The sequence below is a fragment of the Tiliqua scincoides genome, chromosome 2 (assembly GCF_035046505.1).
Source record: "Tiliqua scincoides isolate rTilSci1 chromosome 2, rTilSci1.hap2, whole genome shotgun sequence".
In the NCBI taxonomy this organism is placed as follows: Eukaryota; Metazoa; Chordata; class Lepidosauria; order Squamata; family Scincidae; genus Tiliqua; species Tiliqua scincoides.
The window spans coordinates 193,825,031-193,852,781 of record NC_089822.1 but is presented as its reverse complement, the minus strand read 5'-3'; the positions used below and the strand labels follow the sequence as shown (position 1 = coordinate 193,852,781).

The following is a 27,751-nucleotide window of genomic DNA, read 5'->3' as shown; positions in this document are numbered from 1 at the left end:
CCTGAGCTGGAAGGAGCTGGTGAAAGAGAAAGCAAAACAAAAAAGAAACAAGTGCCCCGTCTGCAGGGAGAGGCTGCAGCCCACCTCAAGATAATCCAGCAAGGCTCCGAGACACTCAGCAGCCACACTCACTTCTGTGCACCTGTGCAAGCCACCCTTTTGCTCCTGGCAGGAGCTTTGAGTACACACAGGCAAGCTGAGGCAAAGGCAGTTCCAGCTTCCAAGATGGCGCCGGCTGCCTAATTTGCCAGTTTCCAAGATGGCCGCCCACATCTTTCTGCGACCCACCTGATCTCAGGTCACGGCCCACCAAGTGGGTCCTGACCCACAGTTTGAGAAACCCTGCTCTAGTCTAGAACCCCAAATGCCTTTCCTCATAAGGGAGGTGTTCCAGCCCAGTATCCTTCATTGGAGAGGGAAATGTAGCAGACTTGATGAGGCTCCAAAAGTCTGATCACTTGATATAAAATCATCCTTAAGTCAATCTTCCAGCCAAGATGTATTCAGATGTCGTTTTACCTCAGCTGAGGGTTCCAAGATGATTCACATGTGATTCATGCTGCTCCTTCAAGAATGTGCTGTCATGGATCCCTCAAAACAACTTGAAACATGTTTGCTAATACTGGGATTTATTAGGAAGAGCGAGAGACAGAAGAAATTAGATACAGAGCAAAGGAAATGAGCTTTCTGAATGAGAAAAAACCACTGACCGCCTCCGATACCTAATTGATACAGGAACTGCATAGCATTCAGTTAAATGAATAAACTATGCATAAACCAAACAGAAGAGGAGCCCTATTCCCCACAATTCACAATTAACCAGCAAATTTTTTTCCATAAGCCTTTTCATCATCAGAGATATATAGATATGTCACATAGGCCCAAATCCTAACCCACTTTCCAGCACAGGCATAGCTGTGCCAATGGGACGTGTGCTGCATCCTGCAGTTGGGGGGCACACATGGAGGCTTCCTCAATGTAAGGGAATGTTTGTTTCCTTACCTAGGAGCTGCATTGCCCTTATGTTGGTGCTGGAAAGTGGGTTAGGATTGTGCCCATACTCTGCTAAGGAGCTAGACTCAGCTGATATCAGGCCCAGCTGAAGCTTGGCCACTGCCTGATGCAGCAGCCCAATACCACCTGTTCCCCCACCCACCCCCCCAAAACACCCATCATTGTGAGCACTTGGTCTAATTCAGGGGTCTCCAAACTTTTTGGCCAGAGGGCCGCATGAAATATCTGGTGCAGTGCTGAAGGCCGGAAAAAAATTTAAATATAAAATTTAAATACATAAATTAGAGATGAAACTTAAGTGAATGAATACATGAATGAATGGGCTCATTCACTCAGCCTCTCCAGCCCTCAGAACACCCTCCAGATGCAATCAGAGCACAGCTCTGATCATATTCAGTCGAGTGTTCAGTCCTCTTTCAGGGGCCAAGAGGCTGGCCGCAGGCTGGATAGAGGCTCGCTGTGGGCCACATTTGGCCCCCGGGTTGGGGATTGGAGACCCCTGGTCTAATTCATTAACGTGTAGTGCAATCCTAACCCCCAACCCTCTCCCCCTCATTAGGCCGGTGAAAATAACTTGTGCCAAACCAGGGGTGTTGCAAACGTGCCATAAGGCATGTTCACACCAACTTTAGAGTCAGGGAGGCCAGCGCAAGGAGTTGCACTGGCCTCCCTGTGCTGGATCCAGACCCGGCAGGGTAAGTTTGCATTAGCTGAGCTCAGCCAATACAGGGCTGGGGGGGCATTGGGAGAGTGGGGAGGAAGTGGGGCAGGGGGTGGGCAGGAAGTGGGAGGTGGAGCCAGGATCCAGTGGTTATGCTGGATCCTGACCCTGTTCCCAAGTGGCACAGAGCAGGTAGCTCCAGTTGGGGCCAGTGTTGTGTGACACGTGGTAAGCTTGACACGTGTTGCGTGACATGGGGTAAGGTGAGAGTTTTTCCCTTACCTTGCATTGCGCCAATTCTGACCCCAAACTTGCGCTGGATGCAGCACAGGCCCGCCAGCCTGCCTGCTCCAGCACAAGTTAGGATTGCACCCTAAGTAATTTATTAACTGAGGTTGCGATCCTATACCTGCTTTCCTGGGAGTAAACCCCATTGAACATAATAGGACTTGCTTCTGAGTAGACATGCATAGGCTTGTGCTCCAAGTCAAGCACCTGCTTCTGGGTATCATATACAGTACAGTAGATCCCCAATATGCCTGGATTTGACTTTTCATGGATGCCATAGGGAAATAGGTCATAGGAAACCCTAAATACCACCTAAATACCACCTTGCATCTCGTACGTTTATGCAGTAGAAGGAGTGATCCCCTGAAGTGTGGTGGGCGGAATGCGCCCTGCCTCCACCAGGAACAAGACTTTCCCAGGTCAGGCAAATTCCTGTTTTCCCTGGTGAAGGCAGGGGCATTCCTCACCAATGGGATCTACCATAGCAGTATCCCTGGGGGCAGCAGGTAGAGCTCCCCTGCCTCGCCAGCCCACCACGGCCCTCCCAGGCCAGTGCCCGGGCTTGCGGGGCCCCGTCCTGCCGAGGTCCTCCTGGGCCTAGAGTGCCAGGCCACTGCGCCCAGCCCAGCTGGCCCACGCTTCAATGTCCTAGGCTGGCGAGCGGGCAATGGCCCCCGGGTTCGGTTCCTGGGTTTTTTGCTTGCAGGGCCTCCGAGGGGCAGCTCTTGGACAGGCTGCAGAGCTGTCTGGGGGTCCTCCCAAAGGGCGGGGGGGGGGAGAACGACACAGGCAGAAGGGGCTTGTGCCCAGGAGGGGGCAGCACCAGGTTGTGTCACACCACAGCCAGCTCCACCTTGCAGGGTTGTTGTGAGCTGGGGGGTCTTTTGCCCCCCTCAGCCATGGGGGGCAGCACCAGGGCACCAGGCTTACTCACACCACAGCCAGCTCAGCAGATGCAGCCACAGTATTATTTCTAACAGAAAAATGTATTTTCACTTCTGGGAAATAAACACTCAAATGCAGGATTTCAATGTTTTTATTCGGGGCGACGATTCGTGTTTTAAACAAAAAGTATAAAAAATGCTCTCCCCTTTTTTGTTTGCTTTGCTCTTGTTGCTGGTCAAACATATGTTAGAAATGCCCTGGAATTAGCAGAGCTACTTGATCGGAGACAAACACGGGAGAAACATGCAGACAACGTGGATCGATCGTATCGCTGGCGAGATTCCAGTGGGAGAAGCGTCTCCTTCGCTCCACCTCGATGAGAACAGCTGTTGCAGCCCTTCCAGCAGGGCCTTGCTCGAGCCCTCAGCCTGCTCCCACAGCGATGCCTCCCAGACGAGCTCAGCCGAGCCATTTAAATCCTCTGTAACGTAACAGATAATTACACAGTGGCGTAGCTGAGGGGGGCGCGACACTTAGCCTGGCCGTACGGCTCTGTTTGGCCCCTCCGCCGGGAATGGCTCCGAAGGGAGGGGCCGCTCGCCCACCTCCCTGCCAGGCTGAGTGCTCCGCTCCCCCTCCAGCTACGCTACCGAACAGATGGTAATTGTGGCGGAGGCGGCCACGAAGAGGGCTTCCCAGAGCAGCGCAGCGCCAGCGCCCCCCGCCCCAGCACAGGCAGGAGCCCTCGCGGGCCAGAAGGCGACTCCCTGGGGTGGCGGCCGGGGCGCAAGCGCGCTCTCCCTTGCGCCCGCCTCGCCCTCCACTCCCCGCCCGCGCAGAGAAGCCGTGTGTCCGCCATTTCCACAACGTGCCCTCATCGGCCCGCCTGCACGCGACCGTTGGGGGGGACCCAGGCGGGGGGAGGGGGAAATGAAGGACGGGCACGTGACCGCTCGCGGGGCCGCAGTGCCGGCTGCTAACGTCACGCGGCCGGGCGCGCGCAGGGTCTGTTCCCACTGGCCTCTTCGGGAGGGTCTGTCTCTGCAGTGGTGTCATTAGGGACGGGGTGTGTGTGGGGGGGAACTCGGGTCCCCGTCGCCTGGCAACCGCAAGGCAAACGGTTGGGGCGCGAGCGGGTGGGGGATACAAGACTGCGCGTGCTAACATCCGCTGTGGGGCGGGGCGAAGCCTGTGATTGGCCGGCTGCGTGAGGGGGCGGGGCTTGGTTGCCCTTCGACGCTAACGTCCAACCCCACCCCCCAGAAGCGTTGGGCGTTTGAACACTTGGGATGCCGATCCCAAGGCCTTACATACGCACTTCCGCTTTTTGGCGGAAACCGGAAGTGCCTCCTCCAGCGCTCGGAGAGGCGTTCTGACGCTCGGGGAGGCCGCGCGCCTCCTCCCTGGGCCTTGAAAGGCCTCCGAAAGGCACTTCCGGTTTTGGGATGGGGAACCGGAAGTTCCTTTCGGAGACCTCAGAGAGGCACTTCCGGTTTAATGGCGCAAGCCGGAAGTGCCTTTCGGAGGTCGGGGGGCGCGCGCGCCGTCTGGGTGAGTAGTCGTTGGGATGAGAACTTTCGAATGCGGTCCACGTGGGGGGCCTCGGTCGTCGTCGTCGGCGGCGGCGGGGCGGGTCGTTGTGCACGCGCAGGGACCGTTGCAGGGCACTGACTTGAGGGTTATGCTGGGTATAAAAGTGGGCAGTGCGTGCTGGTGCTGTGGCTTTGGTGGAGCTTTGGAAGGGCTCCCTTTGTGTGTCTGCTCCTTGCTTGTCTTGTAAGGTCTTCCCTCCCTCTTGGGCTGGAGGAAGCACCTGCACTCAGTTCAGTCATAGCCCAAGTCAGCTCCTGAGAAGAGATGGTCTTCTGCTTCAGCACCCAAAAGCATCCAGGCGGTGGCGTAGCTAGAGGGGGCAGAGCGCCCAGTGTGGCAGGGAGCCTCAGTGCGGTGGACAAGCAGCACCTCCCTTCGGAGCCTTTCCCGGTGGGACAAAACGGAGCCGTATGGCTGGCGGATCGGGCCTGGTGGTGACATGACAGAGGGTGCCGCCCAATCCTACCCCCCTCCTCTGGAGCTACAGAGCCCAACACAGGTCTCCTTTGTTCTGCACCAGCTCAAGGGCTGGCACAGATCTGAGTAGACCCATTGGGGCCAGCTAAGCTTGACACAGGGAAAAAGCACCAATGTTCCCTTACCCCAAGGAGACCTCCAGCAACTTCCCTGGCCTCACAGGATACAGGCACCGATTTTGGTTCTGCTGGGCACCGGGGAACCTTAGAATTGGGCTGTTAGGAAAAAAGTGTGCACTGTCACAGATAACTTCAATGCTTTTTCAAGGAAGATTGTTACGGAAAGGAGACACAAGCTGTGGATGAGATCTGCCTAAACAATATGCAATAGTTTTTTCATTTAATTATCTACAAATATGTAATATGAATGTTCAGAACAGGATATCTCTATTACTTAATTTTAGTCTAGCTTTTTATTTTCTTTTTTTTTCAGTCCGGCAGGTAGTCCTTATGAAAGTGACTCTCGTTTGAAATCCTTGCTGAATTCAAATGGAGACACCAATGTTTTCGTTAAAGATGAGCCAGTAGATGACTGATTATGTTCCAAATGTGTGTGCAGAAAAGACGCTTGTGAAGCAGGAAAAAACCAATAAAGAGGCAGAGTGATATTTCTGCATAGATGTTGACCCCTTACTGGAGAAGCAACTGAAGAAATGCAGTGACATGATAAGAAAGGGAATGGAAACTGACTCCTCAAGTGGCTCCAGAATAAGCTGTTGAGTGTTTCCAAAGCAAAAATATTAAAATTGGATAATGGGAAAATGCCTTTAATCTTCCATCACTTCACGAACAAAGAAACCCACTTCGAACCATTCAGTGAATTCTTTGCCTGACTGTTTTGAAAATAACATTGTGCAGCCCACTTGCAGATATGGAGACAAAAGTTAAAAAATGTTTTTCTGAAAACAAAAAGCAGAAATGTTTTTTAGTCAAAGATGTGCCATGGGGAAATCCTGAAACTAATAGCAACTGTTCCATAATGAAAAATGTATCTAATTGCAATCTTATGCCCTCAACATCAGCCAAATTGACCTTTGGAGGAAAAAAGACAAATGCAGTGAAGAAATCTATGTTGGGCTGTGGTGTTGATTGTAATCCAAATGCTGTGTTATCGGGACCAGTTAGAAGAGGAAGGCCACAGAAACTGAAGTTCTCAGAGATTGGACATCACCTAAAAAACACCAGGAAGTCTGATAAGACATGCCAGCAAGTCCCTTTGAAACCAGGCTTTGTATGCTCAGTGTTTGACCTTGAGGATGTAGATGGGGTCCTCTTTGCATCTTTTCCCTCAAAGGTAAATCTTCAGATCTTTAGTGTAGGCAGATGTAGCAAACAATACATCGATTTTTGTTCCTTCTGTTACTAAAAACGGATGCTGTATTTCCTCAGTGAGTGAAATGTGGGGATTTTGGGATGGGGAAAACATGCTTAAATATGGAGAGTCTCCATGTTCATTACTGCAGTCTTAATTCTCACTATTTCTAAATGTATTGGTTTGGAACAAGTTTTGCAGGTTTATATCAAGACTCATCTACATCAGCTGGTTTGCGTGATCGTATATTATAAGCATTTATATAGCACTTTGGGGGATATAATAATAATAACTACCAGTATTTATATACTGCCTTTCTTGGTCATTCATTGGATGATTCCTTTAATACAAAGCAGTTCACATAGGCAGGCTTTCTGTAAACCCCCAAGGAGGTTTTTTACAATAACAGATGTAAAAGCTTTTAATGTGTATTCGATTGATGTAGTCCCTGCAACAGCCCTTTGTAAGGTAAAGATTATTATTCACATGTTACAGTTGAGAGTGAGGAGTGGCTTGCCTAGTGAATTCATGATTCAAAATGGGGAAGGTCTGATTCACAGCATACAGCCCAATCCTATCCAAACTGCCTGTACCACAATGCAGAAATGGCTGCTGTTGTATCCAGTATGCAAATGAAGCTGCTGGAGGTCTCCTCAAGGTGACTTTTATCTGCTTGACTTGGCAAACGCCCCAGTGGCTGCTACTCAGTCCTGCAGCAGCAAAATGCTGGCACTGGCACATGCAGCCCCTTGTTGACAGATCAGGCCCAGGAGGAAGGATAGGCTCTGTTGCTGTCCCCATCCCCTCTCGGGCTTGGTCCGTTCACCCCTGCTGTGTCACCACAGTGCCCTATTTTGTCCCCTTTCCACCCTCCTCCCACCCCAAAATACCTCCAAGCTGCTCTATGGTGAACTGAACAGCTGTTGGTGTCCGGAGCCTTTCCAACCTACATGATGGCCCATTGCCTGCCTGCACTGGCCTCCCCACCAGCACCTGCCTCTGCTCAGCTGCTGCAAAGTGCTTTCCAGCTTTTTTGCAATGGCTGTTGCCAGGGCAGCATGCCAGAGATCAGCACTGTGTCCCTGGAGGATTAGGCTCTTACAGTGCAGTGCTATGAATGTGTTCTCATTTTCTCATTGTATTCAGTGGGGCTTACTCCCAGGTAAAAGTCTGTTGGACTTCAGCCTTAGCTTCTTTGCTACTCCTGCAATTATGCAAGTGGAAGAGTCTCATGTGAGCCTTAAGTTCTGTTTTACATAAAATGTTTATTTTCTGTTTCACATAGGAAGTTCTTGATAGTCACGATGTTGATGACTGTGGGGAAAAAGAAGATGTGCAAAGTGTACAAGTTTCCTTAACAACCCCATATGATCCAGGTACCCTTGGCATAATATAATTGAGATGAGCCTGTAAAGGAGAGGTGTTCAGTGCACTCCTATGCATGTCTACTCAGAAGTAAGTCCCATTGAATTTAAGGAATTTTCTTCCCGGGTAATTGTGCATAGGATTGCAGCCTAAGAATACTAAGGGGGCATTTTTTAAAGGTATGTTTACATTCTAAACATTTGATGTAATTTTAGTAATATTATTCTCTTCTCTGGCAGACTGTCAAGTGAGGTTATGTCAGCTAGAAACAAAACTCTTAGAAGACCTGAAGTTCTTCAGACACAAACAAGTGATACATCCTAGTCTTCAGGAAGGTGTGTTTAAGCAATTGACACCATAGATGTCATGATGGCTACCTAGAACATATTATTGGGTATTCATAAAAGTGCCTGTGAAGCTCACTCTAAGGGCCATTTTTATGGTTTGGAGAATGTGTGCAGTGCAATGTGTGCATTCAGATAAGTTTCTTTCTTGACTTGTATTAATAATTTATTAATGTTACTTCCATTCACATTAAGTCCTTTAGCTTAATCACATTGAAATTAGTCACACCCAGCTTGTCTTCACTGATTTCACTGGTGTTTAGTAATGATGAATGTTCTTTAAATACATCCCTGATGTAGTTATTTATTCATACCTTTTTTTGCATCTAAGTACTTAAGGTGTGTTTTTTTTTCTAGTGGGACTGAAGCTGGGTTCTGTGGACCCGGAACGTAGCATTGACTTAAAATATTTAGGAGTGCAGCTACCCCTAACCCTTTCAAAGGATTTTGAATTTGGGGCATCAAGCACCAGTTCTCAAGGTGAATATATTTTAAAATAATATAATTCTAGAATGGTAAAGTTAGTTGGGCTCTAAGTATGACCAAGAAAGCATGAATGTTTCTTATTTTATTCTTTTTCCGCATAATGAATCCTTGAAAGCTAACTTTGTTTTTACTCAAGTGTTTATGTTGTGCTATATTTTGTTTAATCTTGTTTATAGCTCTTCACTATCAGTCTAGTAACTAGTTTTCAGTTCAAAATGATCATTCATATAAGATCATAATTTTGAGACAGGTTAATAAATTGACTTTGATGCCTTCACTTCTAGATACTGGCCCTTCCTTTATTTCCAGAACTGGAAAAACACATGATTTCAGAAAGATAAAGGGCTGGCAGAGAAAATTTCACAAAGCTTCTGGGCAGGAAGGTAAGAGTTCAGTAATGCATGTATTCGCTGTTTGGTCTAGCAGAAAGGGATAGATTCTGCAAATAGGAAATCACTAGTAAGTAGTGTTCAGTTCAAAATATAATTGTCATTCATATATGAATATTATTTTGAGATTGGTTAATAAATTGAGTTTGTTGCCTTCACTTCTAGATACTGGCCTTTCCTTTATTTCCAGAACTGGAAAAACACATGATTTCAGAAAGATAAAGGGCTGGCAGGGGAAATTTCACAATGCTTCTGGGCAGGAAGGTAAGAGTTCAGTAATGCACATATTTGCTGTTTGGTGTGGCAGAAAGGGACAGATTCTGCAAAGAAAAAATAATTATATTGTTTGGATAAAAGGAAAGAATCTTTCAATGTTACAATAATTTATTGGGTGGTTGTAAAATTGGAAAGTTTACAGATCTGTGTACATGTTGAGTATCCTTTATCTGGACTGCTTGGGACAGGAAGATGTCTGGATTTTGAATTTCTCTGAATTTCAGAATAATTGCATAAATATAATGAGAAATGCTTCACCTTGCTCTTGTCCTCTTGCACTCGCACTTATACTGTTATCCATATGGGTGTCTGCTGGCCAACAACATACAGGTTCACACTACAGAGCAGAGAATAGAACTTACAGACTGTACCCGCACTTTACATGGGAATGAGCACAAGTCCTTCTGAGGTTCACACTACAGGAAAGTCTTGTACAAAATGTCTCACATGACCTCCCTGACATGGCCAGAAGGGAGGTCTGGGAGGTGTTCTGAGGTTTGGGAGGCTGTGCCGCCCTGGGCTTCAGAAAGCCTCCTGGAGAAGTCTGAAAGGCACTTTCGGTTGCATCTGGAAGATAATTGAAGGACTTTCTGTGGATTTAATTATCTGCGGGTATTGGTATATGTGTAGGGTGGAGGGTCCAGAAACAGATCCACTGTGCTTGGGTGATGTACTTGGCCCACTGTTCTACTGATGATGGAAAGAAAGGAAGATATAGTAATGGAGGGAGTGTTTTGCCAGATTCCAAGGCCAAGCTCTGCCTGGAGAATTATGCCCACTTTAAGCAAATTAGCTCTCCTTCTTTCCCCCAACAAATGACCCTGGTTCTGCCCTGCAGTCCTGCTGGACCCCACCTCCAGGGTAGCTCGCCTGTTCAACCTGCAGAGGTCCTCTCTCCTGCCAGCAGCTTCCTGCCACTACAGCAGACCCTTGTTCCTATAGCAGGTCTTGCCACTTGGTCTTGGTCCTTGCCACTACAAGGTCTTGGTCCTTGCCACTACAGCAGACCCTTGGTCCTTAGCAGGTCTTGGGCACAGCAGCCACACACCAAACTCCAATGTCTCCAGCAGTCTGTTCGAGTAGTCCATTAGTCACCAAGTCAGTCAGAGTATCCAGGGCAAAGTCCATAGTCAATAAGCCAAGTCACAGTCAGAGGTCAGATTCCAAAGTCAGTAAGCCCAGTCAGTCAGTTAGTCTCCTCTCCAACCTGCACTCCTTTTACAACCCACAAACCCTTCCTGCCTCAGGTGCTCCTTATATCCCTGAGGGCCCTATTGCCTTCAAGTGGCTGCAGTTGTGCAGCACACTCTGCTGGATGCCCAGGACTTACCCTTAAAGGGGCCCATGCTGACACCACATCTACCTCCTTGCCAGATCTTCCGCAATTCCAATACAGGGAGTAATGAGGAAATATGTAACTGAGCAGAACAGAAGACAATTGGCAAGGGGAAGAAGTTTAGTGAGTGGGCAATGTCCATTTCTTTTGCCAGTGGAAGTACTTTTGACCTCTGTTGGTGTTAGCTTAAGCATTTCTGCCCATATATGCAACAGAGATCAAATGTGTATACCTATGGGCTGGGCAGAAATGGGTTAAGGCTCAGAAGCCATCTTCATGTGTTCAAGAATTTTTCCGCAGCTATTCAAGGCTACAAATTTTTCCTTTTTTAAATTAAAAATCACAGTCCATGATTTCTGATAAAGCTATTGGATTCTGTGTCAGCAAAGCAGTTGTATCAAAACTAGTGTAGGCACTGAATTTTGCTTTTGTAGGCACTGTGTTTAGAGTGTAGGCATTGTGTAGAGTGTAGGCACTCTTGACACTGGGCTGGTGGTAATGCTTGCAAACGTGCTTTATGGCACATTTGTGACAGTGCACACCAGTGGTGAACCAGCATGCACAGTTCAGGATAGGGCCCTGATTTATTTATGTCAAAATTAACAGTCTGCAGTTGGTAAGATGACAGATTTTATCTGTCTTTCATTCATTAGCCGCTTCCCCGAAGTCCGAAGAAAGGGCACATTTTGCTGGGAAATTGTAGGTGCTGGCTATTTTTTCCAGTGGCGGAATATAGTCAATTCCTGACTAAAATATTTGTAACTTGCCCATATTCCTTAAAAACGTACCTCCTTTTGAATCCCACACTTCCTAGGAGTTTGTTGTCTAAAGAAAAATGGAAAAGTGGTTTCCTAACTGGGTCACATCCTGATTTTTGTTTGGTCCCAAAGCAATAGAGCCTCCAGTGTAAACACAGGTGATCACAAGACCAGATTTCTTCAAGCCCTGAGGCTATTCAAAAATCAGATAGCTGCTAATTGTTCTGAAAAGACTTCAGCTGCAGTTTTCAAGATAGCTGCTGATCTTCTTGCAGAGTAATTCGCAGTTATCTTGCAAACTGCAGGAGCCATCTGCCTTACCAAGAGCTCAGTTACTGCAGTTCCACAAGGTGCTAAATTGCTGCATTTTGCAAGCATATGTAAATGTAGATCTATAAATGTATCTTAATTTATGCCACCAATAATGCCAAAAACCCCAGAAGATTTTATGCATTTTTAATTTTTCTGAGGAGAAATTGAAAAAGGAGAGCATTCATTACAGTGTATCAGGGCTACCTCATTACATGAAATGGATTGAGTTTTTTTTGTAAATAAAGAACTAAATAAAATTATTTGTAAATAAAGTTCTTTTTTTTCTCGTAAACCTAGATGGATCCTGATGGAGTGCTTAGTAAGTTGGTCCTGGTGCTAAAAAGTTTGGGAATCACTGGTGTAGACAAGTGCCTTTCATGCTGTTTTTCAGGGAAACTTCTTTTAAGCTAAAATGGGAATCCCTGTACTTTCGAAGGTTGTGTTTGACAACTTTGCACATGTCATATTTTGTATTTATTCAGAGATCATTTCAAAGGGCTCCTTGAAGAACCAGTCTGCCTTCTACAGTGATAAGCTGGATGAATATTTAGAAAATGAAGGGAAACTGATGGAAACAAGTTTGGGATTCTCTACCAGTGCATCTAATTCTTCTGTGCTCTGCCAACCTCCTTCCAAAAACACCAGCTGTATAGAAAAAAACCAGGTTCTTTTACCCAAGAATTCCTCCATTGCTCCACCCAGTTCATATACTTTCAAGCTTTTTTCTCTGCCTTCTGTTTTTAGAAAGAAGAGAAGAAAAACTAAAAATAGAAAAATTTCTAAGAAGAAACGGGCAACAGCTAGAGGCAAAGCAAAATTCTCCAAAAAGTTTGTAGTACCACCTTCTTTTCTGTCAAAAAAGAGATATGCTTTTCCAGAAGAACAAGTGGGAGGTGATGTTCCTCTGATGCCAGAATTGGGGGGAAATGTGCAGGAAAGACAGAGAATTGTGCAGCAAACCCAGCAGTTACCTAAGGAGAAGCTGATGGATCTAGTTCGAGAGTATTGTGTGTTGAAGAATTGGAAGTTACCAACCTGTGTTACTGAAGAACAGGCAAAACCTCAGACAACTCTGTTTGTTTCTCAAGTAAGCTGTAGTAATGGCTACCATTTATCAACACCTATGTACTCCCCTACACTACCCTGATCACTTTTGAATCTAGTTTTGTAGACTCAACAGGAGCACATGTATTCTGTCCATTTAATCTTTAGGGGGGAAAAAGTTTTGTGCTCAAATATACAAGAGCCAGATTCAGAAGAAAAAGCCACAACAGCAGTCAGTTATTCAAGTAGAACTGAAAAGGTTAATGATCAGCACATTTGTTTTCTGTCCATTTCATATATTAATACTGTACATAGTCTCAATATAAATCAAATTACTGTATCTGTAATTTTGAGAATATGCAGAAATTTTTGCTTTCTCTCAGAAAGGGCCAAGTTTTTGGAATTCAGTAGTGGTATCAGGTACGTTTGTTTCAGCTATTACTGCAAAGTCAACTTGGTTGGAAAAGCCCATTATGTAATTATATTGGGGAGTGCCTTGAGGAAAAATTACTTGAAATTGTGAATTCAGCTTTTCTGTGGTGGGCATTATTTAGAAAGTTATTATGCCTGTATCTAAACACTGTAAGCTTGTAGGCAGTTGAAGTTGATTCATATTATATTTTAAAAATAAGAATCTTGAAATTTGTGGTTTTAATTTTTCTTTTTGCACTCTCTCTTAACTCCTTATCTGCCTTCCTTCTTAGGACCATTATCCTGAACTTCTTGAAAAGCATTGTGGTGCAATGAACAACTCTGAAGGTGAAATTTGAAAACTACGTTTTTCTTTAACAATTCTGTGAATATAGCTGACCCTTGTTATCCACGGGAGTTCCATTCCCAGAACTCCTACGGTTAAGGATATCCATGGATGTTGAAATCCGTAGATTTCAGGCCTCTCCAAGCCTCTGAACCTGACCAGAGCTGTGCTCCGATTGAGTCCAGAGGCCCTTCTGGGGCCCACAGAAGCCACGCACAACCATCTTCAGGCTCTGGGCTTTAGAATGGTTGTTTAGGCGCAAAAAAAAAAAAAAAAAACCCTAAGTGACATTTTTATGTCTTATAAGGGCAAAAAAAATCACTTCTGGTTTTATCATAAGAACATAAGAACATAAGAACAGCCCCACTGGATCAGGCCATAGGCCCATCTAGTCCAGCTTCCTGTATCTCACAGCGGCCCACCAAATGCCCCAGGGAGCACACCAGATAACAAGAGACCTCATCCTGGTGCTCTCCCCTACATCTGGCATTCTGACTTAACCCATTCCTAAAATCAGGAGGTTGCACATACACATCATGGCTTGTACCCCATAATGGATTTTTCCTCCAGAAACTCGTCCAATCCCCTTTTAAAGGCGTCTAGGCTAGACGCCAGCACCACATCCTGTGGCAAGGAGTTCCACAGACCGACCACGCGCTGAGTAAAGAAATATTTTCTTTTGTCTGTCCTAACCCGCCCAACACTCAATTTTAGTGGATGTCCCCTGGTTCTGGTATTATGTGAGAGTGTAAAGAGCATCTCCCTATCCACTCTGTCCATCCCCTGCATAATTTTGTATGTCTCAATCATGTCCCCCCTCAAGCGTCTCTTTTCTAGGCTGAAGAGGCCCAAACGCCGTAGCCTTTCCTCATAAGGAAGGTGCCCCAGCCCCGTAATCATCTTAGTCGCTCTCTTTTGCACCTTTTCCATTTCCACTATGTCTTTTTTGAGATGCGGCGACCAGAACTGGACACAGTACTCCAGGTGTGGCCTTACCATCGATTTGTACAACGGCATTATAATACTAACCGTTTTGTTCTCAATACCCTTCCTAATGATCCCAAGCATAGAATTGGCCTTCTTCACTGCTGCCGCACATTGGGTCGACACTTTCATCGACCTGTCCACCACCACCCCAAGATCTCTCTCCTGATCTGTCACAGACAGCTCAGAACCCATCAGCCTATATGTGAAGTTTTGATTTTTTGCCCCAATGTGCATGACTTTACACTTACTGACATTGAAGCGCATCTGCCATTTTGCTGCCCATTCTGCCAGTCTGGAGAGATCCTTCTGGAGCTCCTCACAATCACTTCTGGTCTTTACCACTCGGAAAAGTTTGGTGTCATCTGCAAACTTAGCCACTTCACTGCTCAACCCTGTCTCCAGGTCATTTATGAAGAGGTTGAAAAGCACCGGTCCCAGGACAGATCCTTGGGGCACACCGCTTTTCACCTCTCTCCATTGTGAAAATTGCCCATTGACACCCACTCTCTGCTTCCTGGCCTCCAACCAGTTCTCAATCCAGGAGAGGACCTGTCCTCTAATTCCCTGACTGTGGAGTTTTTTCAGTAACCTTTGGTGAGGGACCGTGTCAAACGCCTTCTGAAAGTCCAGATATATAATGTCCACGGGTTCTCCCGCATCCACATGCCTGTTGACCTTTTCAAAGAATTCTATAAGGTTTGTGAGGCAAGACTTACCCTTACAGAAGCCATGCTGACTCTCCCTCAGCAAGGCCTGTTCGTCTATGTGTTTTGAGATCCTATCTTTGATGAGGCATTCCACCATCTTACCCGGTATAGATGTTAGGCTGACCGGCCTATAGTTTCCCGGGTCCCCCCTCTTTCCCTTTTTAAAAATAGGCGTGACATTTGCTATCCTCCAATCTTCTGGCACTGTGGCCGTTTTGAGGGACAAGTTGCATACCTTAGTCAAGAGATCTGCAACTTCATTCTTCAATTCCTTAATAACCCTTGGGTGGATGCCATCAGGGCCCGGTGACTTATTGATCTTTAATTTATCAATGAGGTCTGAAACATCTTCTCTTTTAACCTCTATCTGACTTAACTCCTCGGTTAGAAGGGGCCGTTCGGGCAGCGGTATCTGCCCGAGGTCTTCTGCCGTGAAGACAGATGCAAAGAACTCATTGAATTTCTCTGCCATCTCTAGGTCTCCTTTTATCTCCCCTTTCCCTCCCTCACCATCCAGAGGGCCAACCGCTTCTCTGGCGGGCCAACCGCTTCTCTGGCGGTTATCGTAACCAAAAGTAGCATGGTTTTTTTGCTCAAATGGTCATTCTGAAACTGTGGGTGGTCATGCGCGACCTCTGCAGGCCTCAGAAAAACCTCAGGACCTGACTGGGTTTGGAGACTTGGGGGGAACCTTTTGGCATCCACAGATGATGAAATGTGTGAATTCCAAACACGGATAACGTGGCCCCTCTGTATTATTTTGTTGAAACTAGGGGCTTGGAAAATAGAATCAAACTTCCTTGAAATAGTCTGCTTCCTGCTTAATTATGGATAGTAGCTTCTGCTGAGTTTACAGTATAATAGATTACATGATTTGTAATTTTTAGTATGGTAGCTCTTGTGATCTTTCACCCACAAAATATCATCTGCACATGGTGTTGGGTCAGAGGGAAATGTGCAACATTAATCTGAATTTAACATTTTCTTTGCTGCAGTTTGTGTGATAAATTCAATATGTAGTCAAAGTCTACCCAAGAAATTGCAGGACCCTCTTTTTAGCACTGATTGAGTAAATATTGAGTTTCAATTTAAGTGACCTTATCAAATATTTTGCATTTTTTTCTAATATGATCTCTAGTTTTCACTGTGCAAAGTATTTTATTCTGATAAGAGTTCTTGCATATATTTGTTCTTGACATAATTGAGGCTACAGTAGCTTTGAAAACTATTTCCTGATATAAAAGGAATGCATGGAAGCTACTTCTCTGCTTCTTTGTATCCCGCTAAATCAGGTTTCCAGCCTTTGCAGCTGTTGCATGACAGAAAAATAGAAATCACCTTCTTTTTACTACAAGATCTGATGTAAACATCCCATCCCAGGAATGTCAGTGATCCTAGAGAAATCTGAAGGTTGTTCACATTCTCCTTCTGTGTCACTTGTTGCAGGACTGACATCACAAATCCAAGTTACATCCAAGCCTGCAACTTCTACTTCAGATACTCAAGCAACCACCATCTTTCCTTCAGAACCTATTTCTGTGTCACAAGCTGTTGGTTTGTTTCCGAAAGTCTGTCCTGTGGGAGCAGGTCTTGCACAAATGGCAGTTTCTGAATCTAATTTTGCCTACTGCTCCAGCCAACAATTGAATAGTTCAACTAGCTCAATTCCCCTTCAGTCTGGCAATCTCACCTTCCTTCAGCTTCCAAGACAGCAGATCGCTCACCACACACTTCAGCATGTTGCATCCCTCCAGGCAGCTAGCAGTGTAGTCACTGTAAATCGTATGGAGAGATTGGACAACATAAAGATTGAGGAAGGAGAACTATCATATCCCCCAAAAGTGAAGTCAGAAGAGTTGGATACAATGCCAGAAGAAAGTGAACTGATGGTAAATACCACAGATAGATTTGAATTGTTAACAGATATGATGAGGCGTGATAAAAGTATGGTTGCCACACAATGTGCATATGCTCTAGAATTATCCAGTGAGAAACCATGCATGCATCCTGACATTCCTTCAGGTTGTATACTGACAGACCATTCATATGTTACCAAGAAACCAAACAGTGAGATAGCTGAAGTGATGTTTGAGAAGAAACAGCATGCACAATACTTTGAAGATGCATTTTATGAGGTTTCTGGAGGTTCCTGGCAGACTGAAGTTCTTGCAAATAATATATTCATGGAAAGCGTTCCGTATTGGAAAGAAGCAGCACAGCTGAAAAGTTTAGTTACAGGACAAACCCACAGTACCCAAATACAAAGGCTAACTTCTCATTTGAAAGAACCTGAACAACTACCACTCAGGTGGATCACTGAACAGCCAGAAAAACAGCAGGTTTTATGCATGGATTTTACAGAAAAGCAGCAGATCAGGAGCAAGTCATTTCTGACTCAATGGGAAAACCAAGATAACTTTGAACTGCCCGTCAGGCACAAAAATGAAAGGGGTGACCCCCTGAAACTACAGTGGGACAGGCAGGAAGAGAGAAGACAAGCAGAAATCAACTGGGCAAAAGACCAAAATTATGCTCCAGGAATGGAATATGTGGAGAATGCTCAAGGGTGTTTATATCAGTGTTTCTCAGACTGTGGGTCAGGACCCACTAGGTGGGTCGTGAACCAATTTCAGGTGGGTCCCCATTCATTTCAATGTGTGTTTTATTTTTAGTATATTGAACTTAATGCTACCATGGTAGGTGACTGCATTTGGGGAAATGATACAGATCCGTACTTTTAACAGGTTACTATGTAAATGTTTTTAGCAGTGGTAGTCCATGGGACTTACTCCTGGGTAAGTGTGGATAGGATTGCAGCTTTTAGGGTGTTTGGGGAATTTTTTTAAAAACAGATCAGCAACTGCTTGGGACGGGTTCGGAGGGTTCTACTTTATTTAAAATTTTTTAAACATATACATTTGAGGCTTTGATATCTGCAGGGATCTGTTCTCAGATCCCCCACAGATGCTAAATTTCGTGGATAATTAAATCTGTAATTGACCCCACTGTGCTCTTGTTGCATCTGGAGGACTTAAAACCTGTGGAGACATTGTGTGTCGGTCCACTGCCCTGTGGGCTTCAGAATGGCCTTTTCTGTGAAAAAAATGCATGGGCCTTCAGAATGCTTTCTATGGCATACAAGCATCACTTCTGGTTTCCCTCAGGAAACCGAAAGTAGCTTTTTTGGCCAAAAAAATCATTCTGAAGCCTGCAGTGGTAGTGGAAGTGACCGGAGATGTGACTCTGGAGGGCTCAGGTGGGGCCATGTCTGGCTCCACATGGGTCTGGGGGACCCACGTGGAGCCAAATCCACAGATAACTTACAGAAGGGTAAAGGAAAACATTTTCAATTTCCTCTCCCAGACCACCTAATCTCCCCCTCCCCGCTATAACATACAGTGCTGCCTATTTTGACATGGTTGAATGCTGTGGAATGGGGGAAAGGATAAGACTGGGCTCTAAATGACCTGGACCAATTGCTATCTCTCAGCCTAACCTGTTGAGGATATCCCACCTTTCTACAGTAAACCTATTTCATAGGGAGGTAGTTAGAACTGAATAGTAAAGATAGAATCGTGTACCACACATCAGAAGAACAGCAGATTATAAACAAATACATTCCATTGTTTGACATATTTTCTTCCAGGTAAAGAACACAGATCAGAAAGAGGAATTTGTTGCTCTTGGAGTAGATGAAAAACCATGCCCGCAAAATATGGAGACCATGTTGAAAGCCACAATGTCTTGGTCAGATTCAGAAAAAAATGAACCAAAGTTCCATTTTGGAGCAGTCCCATGCAACAGAGAAGCTGTTATTTTGGAGATGGTTAAAAAGGATGCTGTAACCATGGAGACATTGTCAAGTGATGCTGCCATATTCCATCCTGATGTTGTATTATCAGACCACACCTATGTTACCAAACTGAAGGCTGAGAAAGAACAGCAAACAAAACTTCGTGAAGACATCTCAGATAGTACTTCCCTGTTGGTAAGCCTAGTAGACCATACAGACTACTTTAGTACTCGAGAACAAAGTACATTTGGGCCTCGGAATCTATGGGGGTTCCATTCCTGGAACCGCCATGGATGCCAAAACCCAGGGATAATCAGATCTGTGAATCTTGGCACTTCACATCCTTGGAACACAACGAGAGCTCTGCTCTGGTCGCATCTGGAGGGACTTCTGAGGGCCGAGGGACTTCATGGGCAGCCTCCCTGACCCTCAGAAAGCATCCGGATGGCCAAAAATCTGGAGTTGGACTGGCACAAAAACTTTGAGTGGTCTTCTTTTGCAAATGGAAAGATTGTGTTCACTAGCCTTTTGAGCCCTGGTGATTCTTATTGGATTGTGCTATGGGCAAACATCTGGGTGGGTGCAAAAAAAATTAGAACTTTTATAGTAACAGAATTGGAGAGCTGGAAGGGATAAGACCATATTTTAACTGTGAATATCATGCCATATTTTAATTGTGAAGAGCTGCTGGATGAGAACTGGGAAGAATCAGGACAATATTGTGCAGGGGCTCAGGCACCAGGAGTGCTTTCATTTGACAATACTCCTTAGAAGTGTGGAGGGGCTAGCTGCACTTGCTCAGTGGAAAGGGAGCTGCATTCTTCATGGGCTCAGAGACATTTTTAATACATTTCCACTGGAATGAATCTGGAAAAGCAAATTACTGGACCCTGGGGAGGTTGGGGTTGGGAGTGTGCTTTGGAGACAATATGGTGCAAGTTTGGAGCATATGTGGGGGGAGGATGTTTGAACTTGTGTCGGAGGCATTTGCAGAGCAGTTTGGAGAGTGTGTTTGTGTATGTATGTAGAGTGGAAACAAGCCTGGTGGAAGTGAATATCTGTAGGGCTGAAGTCTTTCTCTTGCTTCAGGTTCCTCTCCTTAGAGAGGTTCATAACTTTTATTCCTCTTTTGGGGGGGAAGAGGCATATGTGAGAATTCTCACTCCAGTGAGCTACCTGTTGCCAACACACTTGACTACAGAACTTTTCAAGAGGAATTCTGATTTCTAAGTTACAATTATAAAAACTCTTTTTATCTTCTCTGCCCAGTTAGGAGTAAAAAATGTGTATGGGGGGATCCTTGGCACAGCCTTATTCCAAATGCTCCTGAGTATGTTTTCACAAGAAATGCAAATAGTATTTCAGTGTTGGACCTGGAAAGTCTATCTTGCTGTAAACAAGGGTGAGTTCATAACAAGAGCCCTTCTGTATTGTACCAAAAAGCCAATCTCATCCAGTATTCTGTTTCTAGGAAAGGACAGTTAGATGTTTTCTTCAAACTTATAGATCACAGATGCAGCAGCGCATATCTCTTGCTTCTTCTTAGCACAGTATTCTACTTTTAAATCTAATTCAATTTTTGTATTTCTTTTTCGAGATACCAAAGCAGTGTGGATCAATGCCTGGATCTTTCCAGAACATTCAGCAAGCACATATAAGCTCCAACGAGCTCCATGTATTTAGTTTGGACACAATGAAGAGTCTTTTAGTGCCAAGTTCAAGTTCGTCTGAGCAAAGTAAAATCCCAGGTTCCTCTGAGAAAAAAGGGGTCAGGAAGCAAAAAGCCAAGTGCAGAAAGTACTACGAGAGCTATCTAGATTATGGCTTCACATGTGTAGGGGTGAATAATGAGGAACGTCCTCAGTGTGTGATCTGTTTAAAAGTTTTAGCTGCAGAATCAATGCGTCCAAACAAACTAAAACGTCACCTTGAAAGTCTTCACCCAAATGATGTTGGAAAACCAAGAGAATTTTTTATAAGGAAACTTAAAGAATACAAACCACAACAATCCACTTTCACAAATCAAACCAAAGTTAATGCTAACGGCCTCCTGTCGTCATATAAAATGGCCTATCATATTGCACAGTGTAAAAAACCCCACACAATTGCAGAAGAGCTGATTTTGCCTGCTGCTGTTGACATGGTTACAAGCATGCTCGGTGAAGAGGCAGGTAAACAGCTGCTCAAAGTGCCTCTTTCTAATAATACAATAAGTCGGAGGATAGATGATATGGCTGAAGATATTAATGACCAGCTGATTTGTAGCTTAAAAGGCAAGGAGTTTGCACTGCAGTTGGGCGAGGCAACAACCAACCACAAAGACACCTATCTTATTTGCTATGTAAGGTTTGTTAATGAAAAAAAAATTGTTGAGGATCTGCTGTTCTGTAAAGAAATGAAAGGTGGAACTACAGATGAAGACATGTTTGAGGTTTTGGATGATTTTATGGTGCAAAATCAGATTGACTGGGAGAAATGTGTTGGAGTTTGTACTGATGAGGGTCGTTCAATGGCAGGTTGTTACCAAGGACTTCAAGCTCTCATACAGTCCAAAGCACCTCATGCTCTTTGGACACACTGTATAATACACAGGGAAGCACTGGCAGCAGAAAATCTCAGTGAAGAACTGCATGATATTCTGAAAACAGTCATTAAAGTGGTAAATTTTATTAAAACAAGACCAATGAAAGCGAGCTTTTTTGCAAAGATGTGTGATAGCATGGGTGCCGAACGCTCATGCCTCTTGTTCTACAGCAGTTCTCACTGGCTGTCTCTCAGTAACTCCCTGCTTAGACTGTATGAGCTGAGGAATGAAATATACTCATATCTACAGGAGGAAGAACATTGTTTGGCTGACAGATTCATTGACTCAGACTTTGTAATACAATTGGCTTTTCTTTCTGACCTTTTTGAAAAACTGAATGCATTAAACATGTCCTTGCAAGGCAGTAATACCAACATCTTGCAACTTTTAGACAGAGTTGCTGGATTGAAGAAGAAAGTGATCCTTTGGAAGAGCAGTATAAGCAAAGGTGACTATAAATGTTTTCCTTCATTGGACCAGTTTTTGCAAACAAATGAAATGGCATTAAAGGAGGAACTGAGGGCAGTTATTCTTCAGTATTTGTCACAACTGCATCTTTACTTGCAAAAATATTTCCCAGAGGATGAAGTGGAGCCAATGCAATGGGTGAGAGACCCCTTCAGTTCTGAGATACCTCCGCATTTCAACAATAAGGAAGCAGAACAGTTAATTGATGTGTCAACTGACTCAATATTGAAAATGAGGTTCCAGTCTCAGTCACTCCCTGAGTTTTGGTGCCAATCTGAAGATGAATACCCAGTGATAAGTAGGAGAGCATTGCGTATTTTGATCCCGTTTGCTACTACTTACCTTTGTGAAGCTGGCTTCTCCGCAATTGCAGTGATTAAGTCAAAATATAGGGCAAAAATTAACATTGAAAAAGAAATGCGTGTTGCTATCTCAAAAATAACACCAAGATTTTATGAACTGTGCAAGGAAAAACAAGCACAGCCATCTCACTAGGATTTTATGTTGTTAGTCTTACCTATGTTAGAAAAGGTTATTCAGAAATATTTTTGTAAATAAAATAATACAGTTTCTTTTAATTTTGTTACATCCTATAGTACCTTCATCCCAATTACTGGGGTAATTGAGGTGGGATGATGTAATGGGGAGCTATGGGCAATAGCCACAGGGGTCAAAGAAGCTACAGGCTGCAAAAGTTCGGGAACCACTTCTCTAGAGAGCGTTGCAGAGCTACGTTTTAGAAGTGGAAAAGAACAGAACACTGTTGTGCTATAGTCAGAACTAGGCTTTAGGCAGCCACCAAGCAAAAGTTGGAAATGAAGAGCTGGAAATCATAAGCCAGAGTCCAAGTGACCAATATCAGTTGCCTAGGCGGACTTCCAACCTGAACAAGAACAGGACTTTATGGTCTTCCTTGGTCAGGAAGAGCCACTGGGCAGAGTCACTTCCAGACATCCTTTGCTGCCTAGGAACAGCACCACAACTTTGGAACTCCCTCCCAATACAGTGAAGAACTGCCTCCTCCCTGGTGACCTTCAAACAGGGCTGAAGATCTTTCTGGTTGAGTTAGCTTTCCTCCCTTGAGTGTTTTGTTCCTGCTGCCCAAACAGGTTCTTCTCTGCTTTTATTCTGCTCTCTTTTAGATGCTCTGCATTTTTATTTTTTGTTTTTATATTTATGGTTTTATTTATTGTATTTTATTGTGAGCTGCCTTGGGCATCTTAGTTTTTCAGAAGAAAGGTATCATACATCTTTTAAATAAACAACATGTGTAGCCCCAATGGCTCACTACTCAGGGCAATAGGACATGCTCTGTAAGTTCTCGGTTCAGGCTCCTGCCAGTAATTACTATTACATATATAACCACTTTTCCCTGGTGGTGACGGGGGCATTCCTGACGGATGGGAATGTCCCTTGTCGCATCCTGTAGGCAGGTCAAAACCCAAAGGGTGGAGCTCCCTGTGCACGGGGACCAGGACGCAGATCGTTCCTGCCTCGCACACAGGCTGGTTGCCCTTTGGAGCTCTCCTGCATACTGCGCCTGTTTTTTCTCCTCCTCCCCTCCTCGGGCTCGTCGGCTGGGGCATGCTGATCTCATGCCTACAACTAGTCAACTGGGCATGCTTTCACACTCGGAAACTGCAGCAGTTTCAGTCCCCTTATGCAAAGCTAATAGAGAGATGGTAACAGATCTGGGCAGGAGGTCTGGTCTAGAGGGTAGAGCCTCCGTTTGCCTGAAGATAACATCCGTAGGTTGCCAGTTCAAGGCCACTGGCACCGTGAATGGTGAGACCTTGAAGCAGCTGACAAGCTGAGCCGAGTTATTCCACCTGCTCTTTGGTGTGAGCGAAGAAGCATCTTGGCTGCCCTCCATGTGAGAGATGAAGGAGCTGCTTGTCAGCTTGCATGGGAGGAAACCGGAGGACAGAATGTGATACCAGATCAAAAAGATCCATCTGAAATGTTGTGGTTCTTGAAAGATAGAACCTTTCTTCGATTGTAAAATCCCTATGGGGATTTAGCATGCCCATGTAAACCACCTTGAATAAAGTGAGGAGAAATCTGACGACCAAGAAAGGCGGTATATAAATATATGCATTATTATTATTATCTGGCTTCAGGTCCCCTTGTCTCTGAAGAAGGACCTGCAATGGTGGATGACCGACAACCGGTTAGGCTGAGGGGTCAGTCTCCACACTCATCCCAAACTAGTTCTTACCACAGTTGCCAGTCTATTAGGATGGGGGACCCATCTGATTGGGGAGACTGGTTCAAGGGCATTGGTCCTCTCAGGAAGTCAGTATCAATCTGCTGGAATTGAGAGCGATCCAGCTAGCTCTTGCCCATTTCGAGCCTCTTGTCCTTCAGGAACACGTTCTAGTCAGGACCGACAATGTATCAGCCAAAGCCCACCTGAACCACCAAGGGGGGTCATGGTCAAGGCAACTTATGAGGGAGGCAAGCCTGATTCTTCAGTGGGCAGAAAGAAATCTTCTTTCTCTAAGCGCCCAACACCTGGCGGGAAAATCAAATGTAGAGGCGGATTGGCTAAGCCGGAGAAGGCTTGCGGAGGCAGAATGGGGTCTGCATCCTCAAACCTTCTCGGAAATCACAGCCCGCTTTGGCATACCAGTCCTGGATCTGTTCACCACAAGTGAAAACGCCCAAGTGGAAAGTTTCTTTTCCAGGATGGAGTATCCAAGGGCGGAGGCAATTGATGCTCTTTCGACCCCTTGGCCCAAGGGTCGTCTTTACGCTCCCCCCGCTCCTCTTCTGGCACAGGTGCTCAGACTAATAAGGCTATACAAGGTGACAGTAGTCCTAGTCGCCCCAAAATGGCCAAGGCGACCCTGGTATCCAGAACTTCTACAGTTGTCAGTTCTCACCCCTTGAAAAATTGCTCACCGGGCAGATCTTCTCTCCCAGGGCCCACTACATCATCCACAGTCACACAGGTTCCATCTGACTGCGTGGAAGTTGAAAGGCTAGAGTTTAAATGCCTAGGTTTCTCTGAGAGGGTCATCTCCACCATGTTATCCTCCAGACGGTCTTCCACGAGAAGAGTTTATAGAACCACGTGGAAGAGGTTTTGTTCGTGGTGTAGAGAAAAGGATCTTGACCCCAGTTCCCCATCAATTTCTGTTATACTTGACTTCCTGCAGGACGGGCCTCAAGACCCTTGAGTGCCAGGTGGCGGCAATTCAAGGCACTCTGGGAGCGGGAGGCCATCTGTCTCTTCTGATGTACTCCCATGTTAAGCACTTTTTTAAAGGGGGTGGCTCTTCTTAATCCTCCCCCCATTCATAGGGCACCAACCTGGGACCTTTTCAAAGTTCTTACAGCTCTATCTAGTGCCCCCTTTGAGCCTCTGGCTACAATTCCTTTAAAAATGATCTCCATAAAGACTGCCTTTCCTGTGGCTATCACCTCTGCTCGTAGAATCTCGGAACTGGGAGCCCTGTCTATTCATCCCAAATTCTGCGTCTTTCATAAGGACAGTGTGGTTCTCTGGACTGACTTGTCTTTCTTGCCCAAAGTCAATTCAATTTTTCACCGGCAACAAGAACTAGACCTGCCATCCTTTTGTCCGAATCCCAAACATCCAAGAGAGTGGTCCTGGCACATGCTGGATGTATGTAGGGCCATCAGATTCTACACAGAGCGCACTAAATCTTTTAGAAAGACTGATGCTCTATTCATAGCCTACCAGGGTAGGACACTAGGAAGTAAAGTCTCTCCCAGGACTCTGGCTAGGTGGTTGAGAACATGCATTTCTCTGGCTTATGAAGCTTTGGGACTCCAACCTCCTGAAGGGATTCTAGCCCATTTGTTGAGGGGGGCCGCCACTTCGGCCGCCTTGGATGGCATTACCTCCTTATCTGAGGTCTGTAGAGCAGCCACTTGGTCATTGCCTCATACCTTTCTGAAGCACTATAAAGTTAGCTCTCGTGCCTCTGTGGATGCTGGCTTTGGACGTAAAGTCCTCCAAAAGGTGCTTAAGGTTTAAGGTGTTCTGTCTCTGATCCCGCCCAACTCAGGGATTACTGCTCAGGCAGATCTCATCTGTCAGGAATGCCCCGTCTCCAACAGGGAAAACAGGAGTTTATGGCTTACCATGGTAAGTCCTGTTCATGATTTTCCCCCCAACAAAACCAGAATTAACATAGCAACATATACATCAACAATAAATAACTGGTCTTGCCCTGAAAGAGCTCAGTTTTAGAAATCTTAAATGATGCAGGAAAACAATGTGGTTCTGAAATAAGAGGATTTTAAAGTATATTGAAATAAGTATTCTGAACTAAGGCTATAGTGCTTATTTGGATGTAGCTAGCCCTGAACTCAGGGAGGTTAAGATTCCTTCTAAACAATACACTCACCATAATTATAATATGATAGTTGGGATCATTTAGCTGATTTATGTAAGATTGCTTCCCCTATCCACCCCACCCTGCAACTCATCTTTGTGATAAATTGTGACTTTTCATGTTTCTATGCAAAGTGAATTTAATATTAGAAATATTAGAAAGATCTTTGTGGCAAAGGAATAAAAGCCCAATGACCTGGGGGTGAATTTAACTGTCCTCCTAAGGTAAAGCAGCTTTTCTTTCTTATTCCAGTGTAAGCTGGAATGGTGATGCCCAAACTTGAGCTGACCATGGCAGACCCATGAGTCAGGTTGCTGGTGAGTCCCTACAATACAATTGTGAAGCAAGATATAAAACAAATTAAGGAAGGAGCCATGTTGAAACAAGACCCACATTCATTGGCCCTCCAAAACTATCTCTTCCCAGCCTTTATTTCCTATGAGACTCTGAGAGTTGAGGAGAAAGCACACCCTTCGTGTGCTTTTTAAGTCCCCACCCTACCACTTTATAGAAATGTGACAGGAAATTGGGCAATTTATTTTATATTTCACATGTTTATAGTCCCTTTCCTCCAAGGAGCTAAGGGTTGTATACTTGGTTCCTTTTGTCCTCACAACAACCCTGTGTGGTAGCTGATGGTGATATACAGTAACTAGCCCAAGGTCACACAAGAAGCTTCATGGTGAGTGGGAATATGAACCTGAAGTGCCAACTCTAACTCCCAAACTACTCCATCATCCTTAGAGTAGTTCCAGTGCTAGCAGTGCTTCTAGTATGTCAAGTTTGGTCCTAAGGAAAACAAAATAAGTATACAAGCCCCACTTCCAAACTTTCTAAAGATACGAGAGGTTCAAATAGGCCTTTTTACCAACTACAGTGAGCCTGGTTCCTAGATTTTGATGTTTTGAAAATAGACTGTGGAGAGAAATAGGCCATGAAGCAACCAAAGAAAGTTGTGAAAGCAGCAGCTTCAACATAAGGTTAATTGCTTCCAGATGTGTGTCAGGCCTGCTGGAATCACTCAGAGGGGCCATAAACACAGAGCAAAGCCAAAGTTGAAAACACATCCATATGCCTGCAAGACAAAGGCAGCTTGCTGTTTCCATGGAGCAGACATACCAGAGCCCTCACTAATGCACTATAGGGACAATCATTTATGAAGAGTAAATGGAAACAGCTCCTACTCAGCCAGCCACTTTAATAGTGCTGTGGTACTAGTTCCAATCCAGCGTTCATCATTTGATAACTGTATAAGCATAATGGGAATGCATGAGCTTTGCAGCAGGGAGGAAAGTCGGTTAATTGCTCTCCTAACTACAACTTCTTATTCCAACCCTATGGGCCAACGGAATCATGATGTGATGTGGTACAGGCTTCCAAGGACTGAATCATTCAAATACAGGAGGGGGGATTCATAATTAAACGTTTCTCTATATCAGCAGACTCTAAACTATAGCCCACAGGGCAGATCTGGCATTAAAAAAAACACCTTCCCCATGCTGTGCTTACTGTTCCGTGCCACAGCCTCTAGTTTTTCAAGCTGATCTCA

General features: G+C 45.1%; 1 protein-coding gene across 2 annotated transcripts; it reads left to right on the top strand.

Annotated features, from left to right (window-relative positions):
- Positions 1-4,137: 4,137 nt before the first annotated feature.
- On the top strand, positions 4,138-22,961 carry LOC136641374 (uncharacterized). Of its 2 annotated transcripts, XM_066617117.1 has the most exons (12): positions 4,324-4,399; positions 5,351-6,211; positions 7,515-7,605; positions 7,834-7,929; positions 8,296-8,418; positions 8,709-8,807; positions 8,979-9,077; positions 11,978-12,582; positions 13,244-13,298; positions 16,437-17,623; positions 18,637-18,978; positions 20,381-22,961. In XM_066617117.1, the coding sequence occupies exons 2-12, from the start codon at positions 5,789-5,791 to the stop codon at positions 22,328-22,330; spliced, it is 5,070 nt and encodes a 1,689-aa protein (XP_066473214.1). In that variant the 5' UTR covers positions 4,324-4,399; positions 5,351-5,788; the 3' UTR covers positions 22,331-22,961. The 2 variants fall into 2 exon arrangements, with proteins under 2 accessions (XP_066473215.1, XP_066473214.1); XM_066617118.1 differs by lacking the exon at positions 5,351-6,211 and having other exon boundaries at positions 4,138-4,399.
- The last annotated feature ends 4,790 nt before the right edge of the window (positions 22,962-27,751 follow it).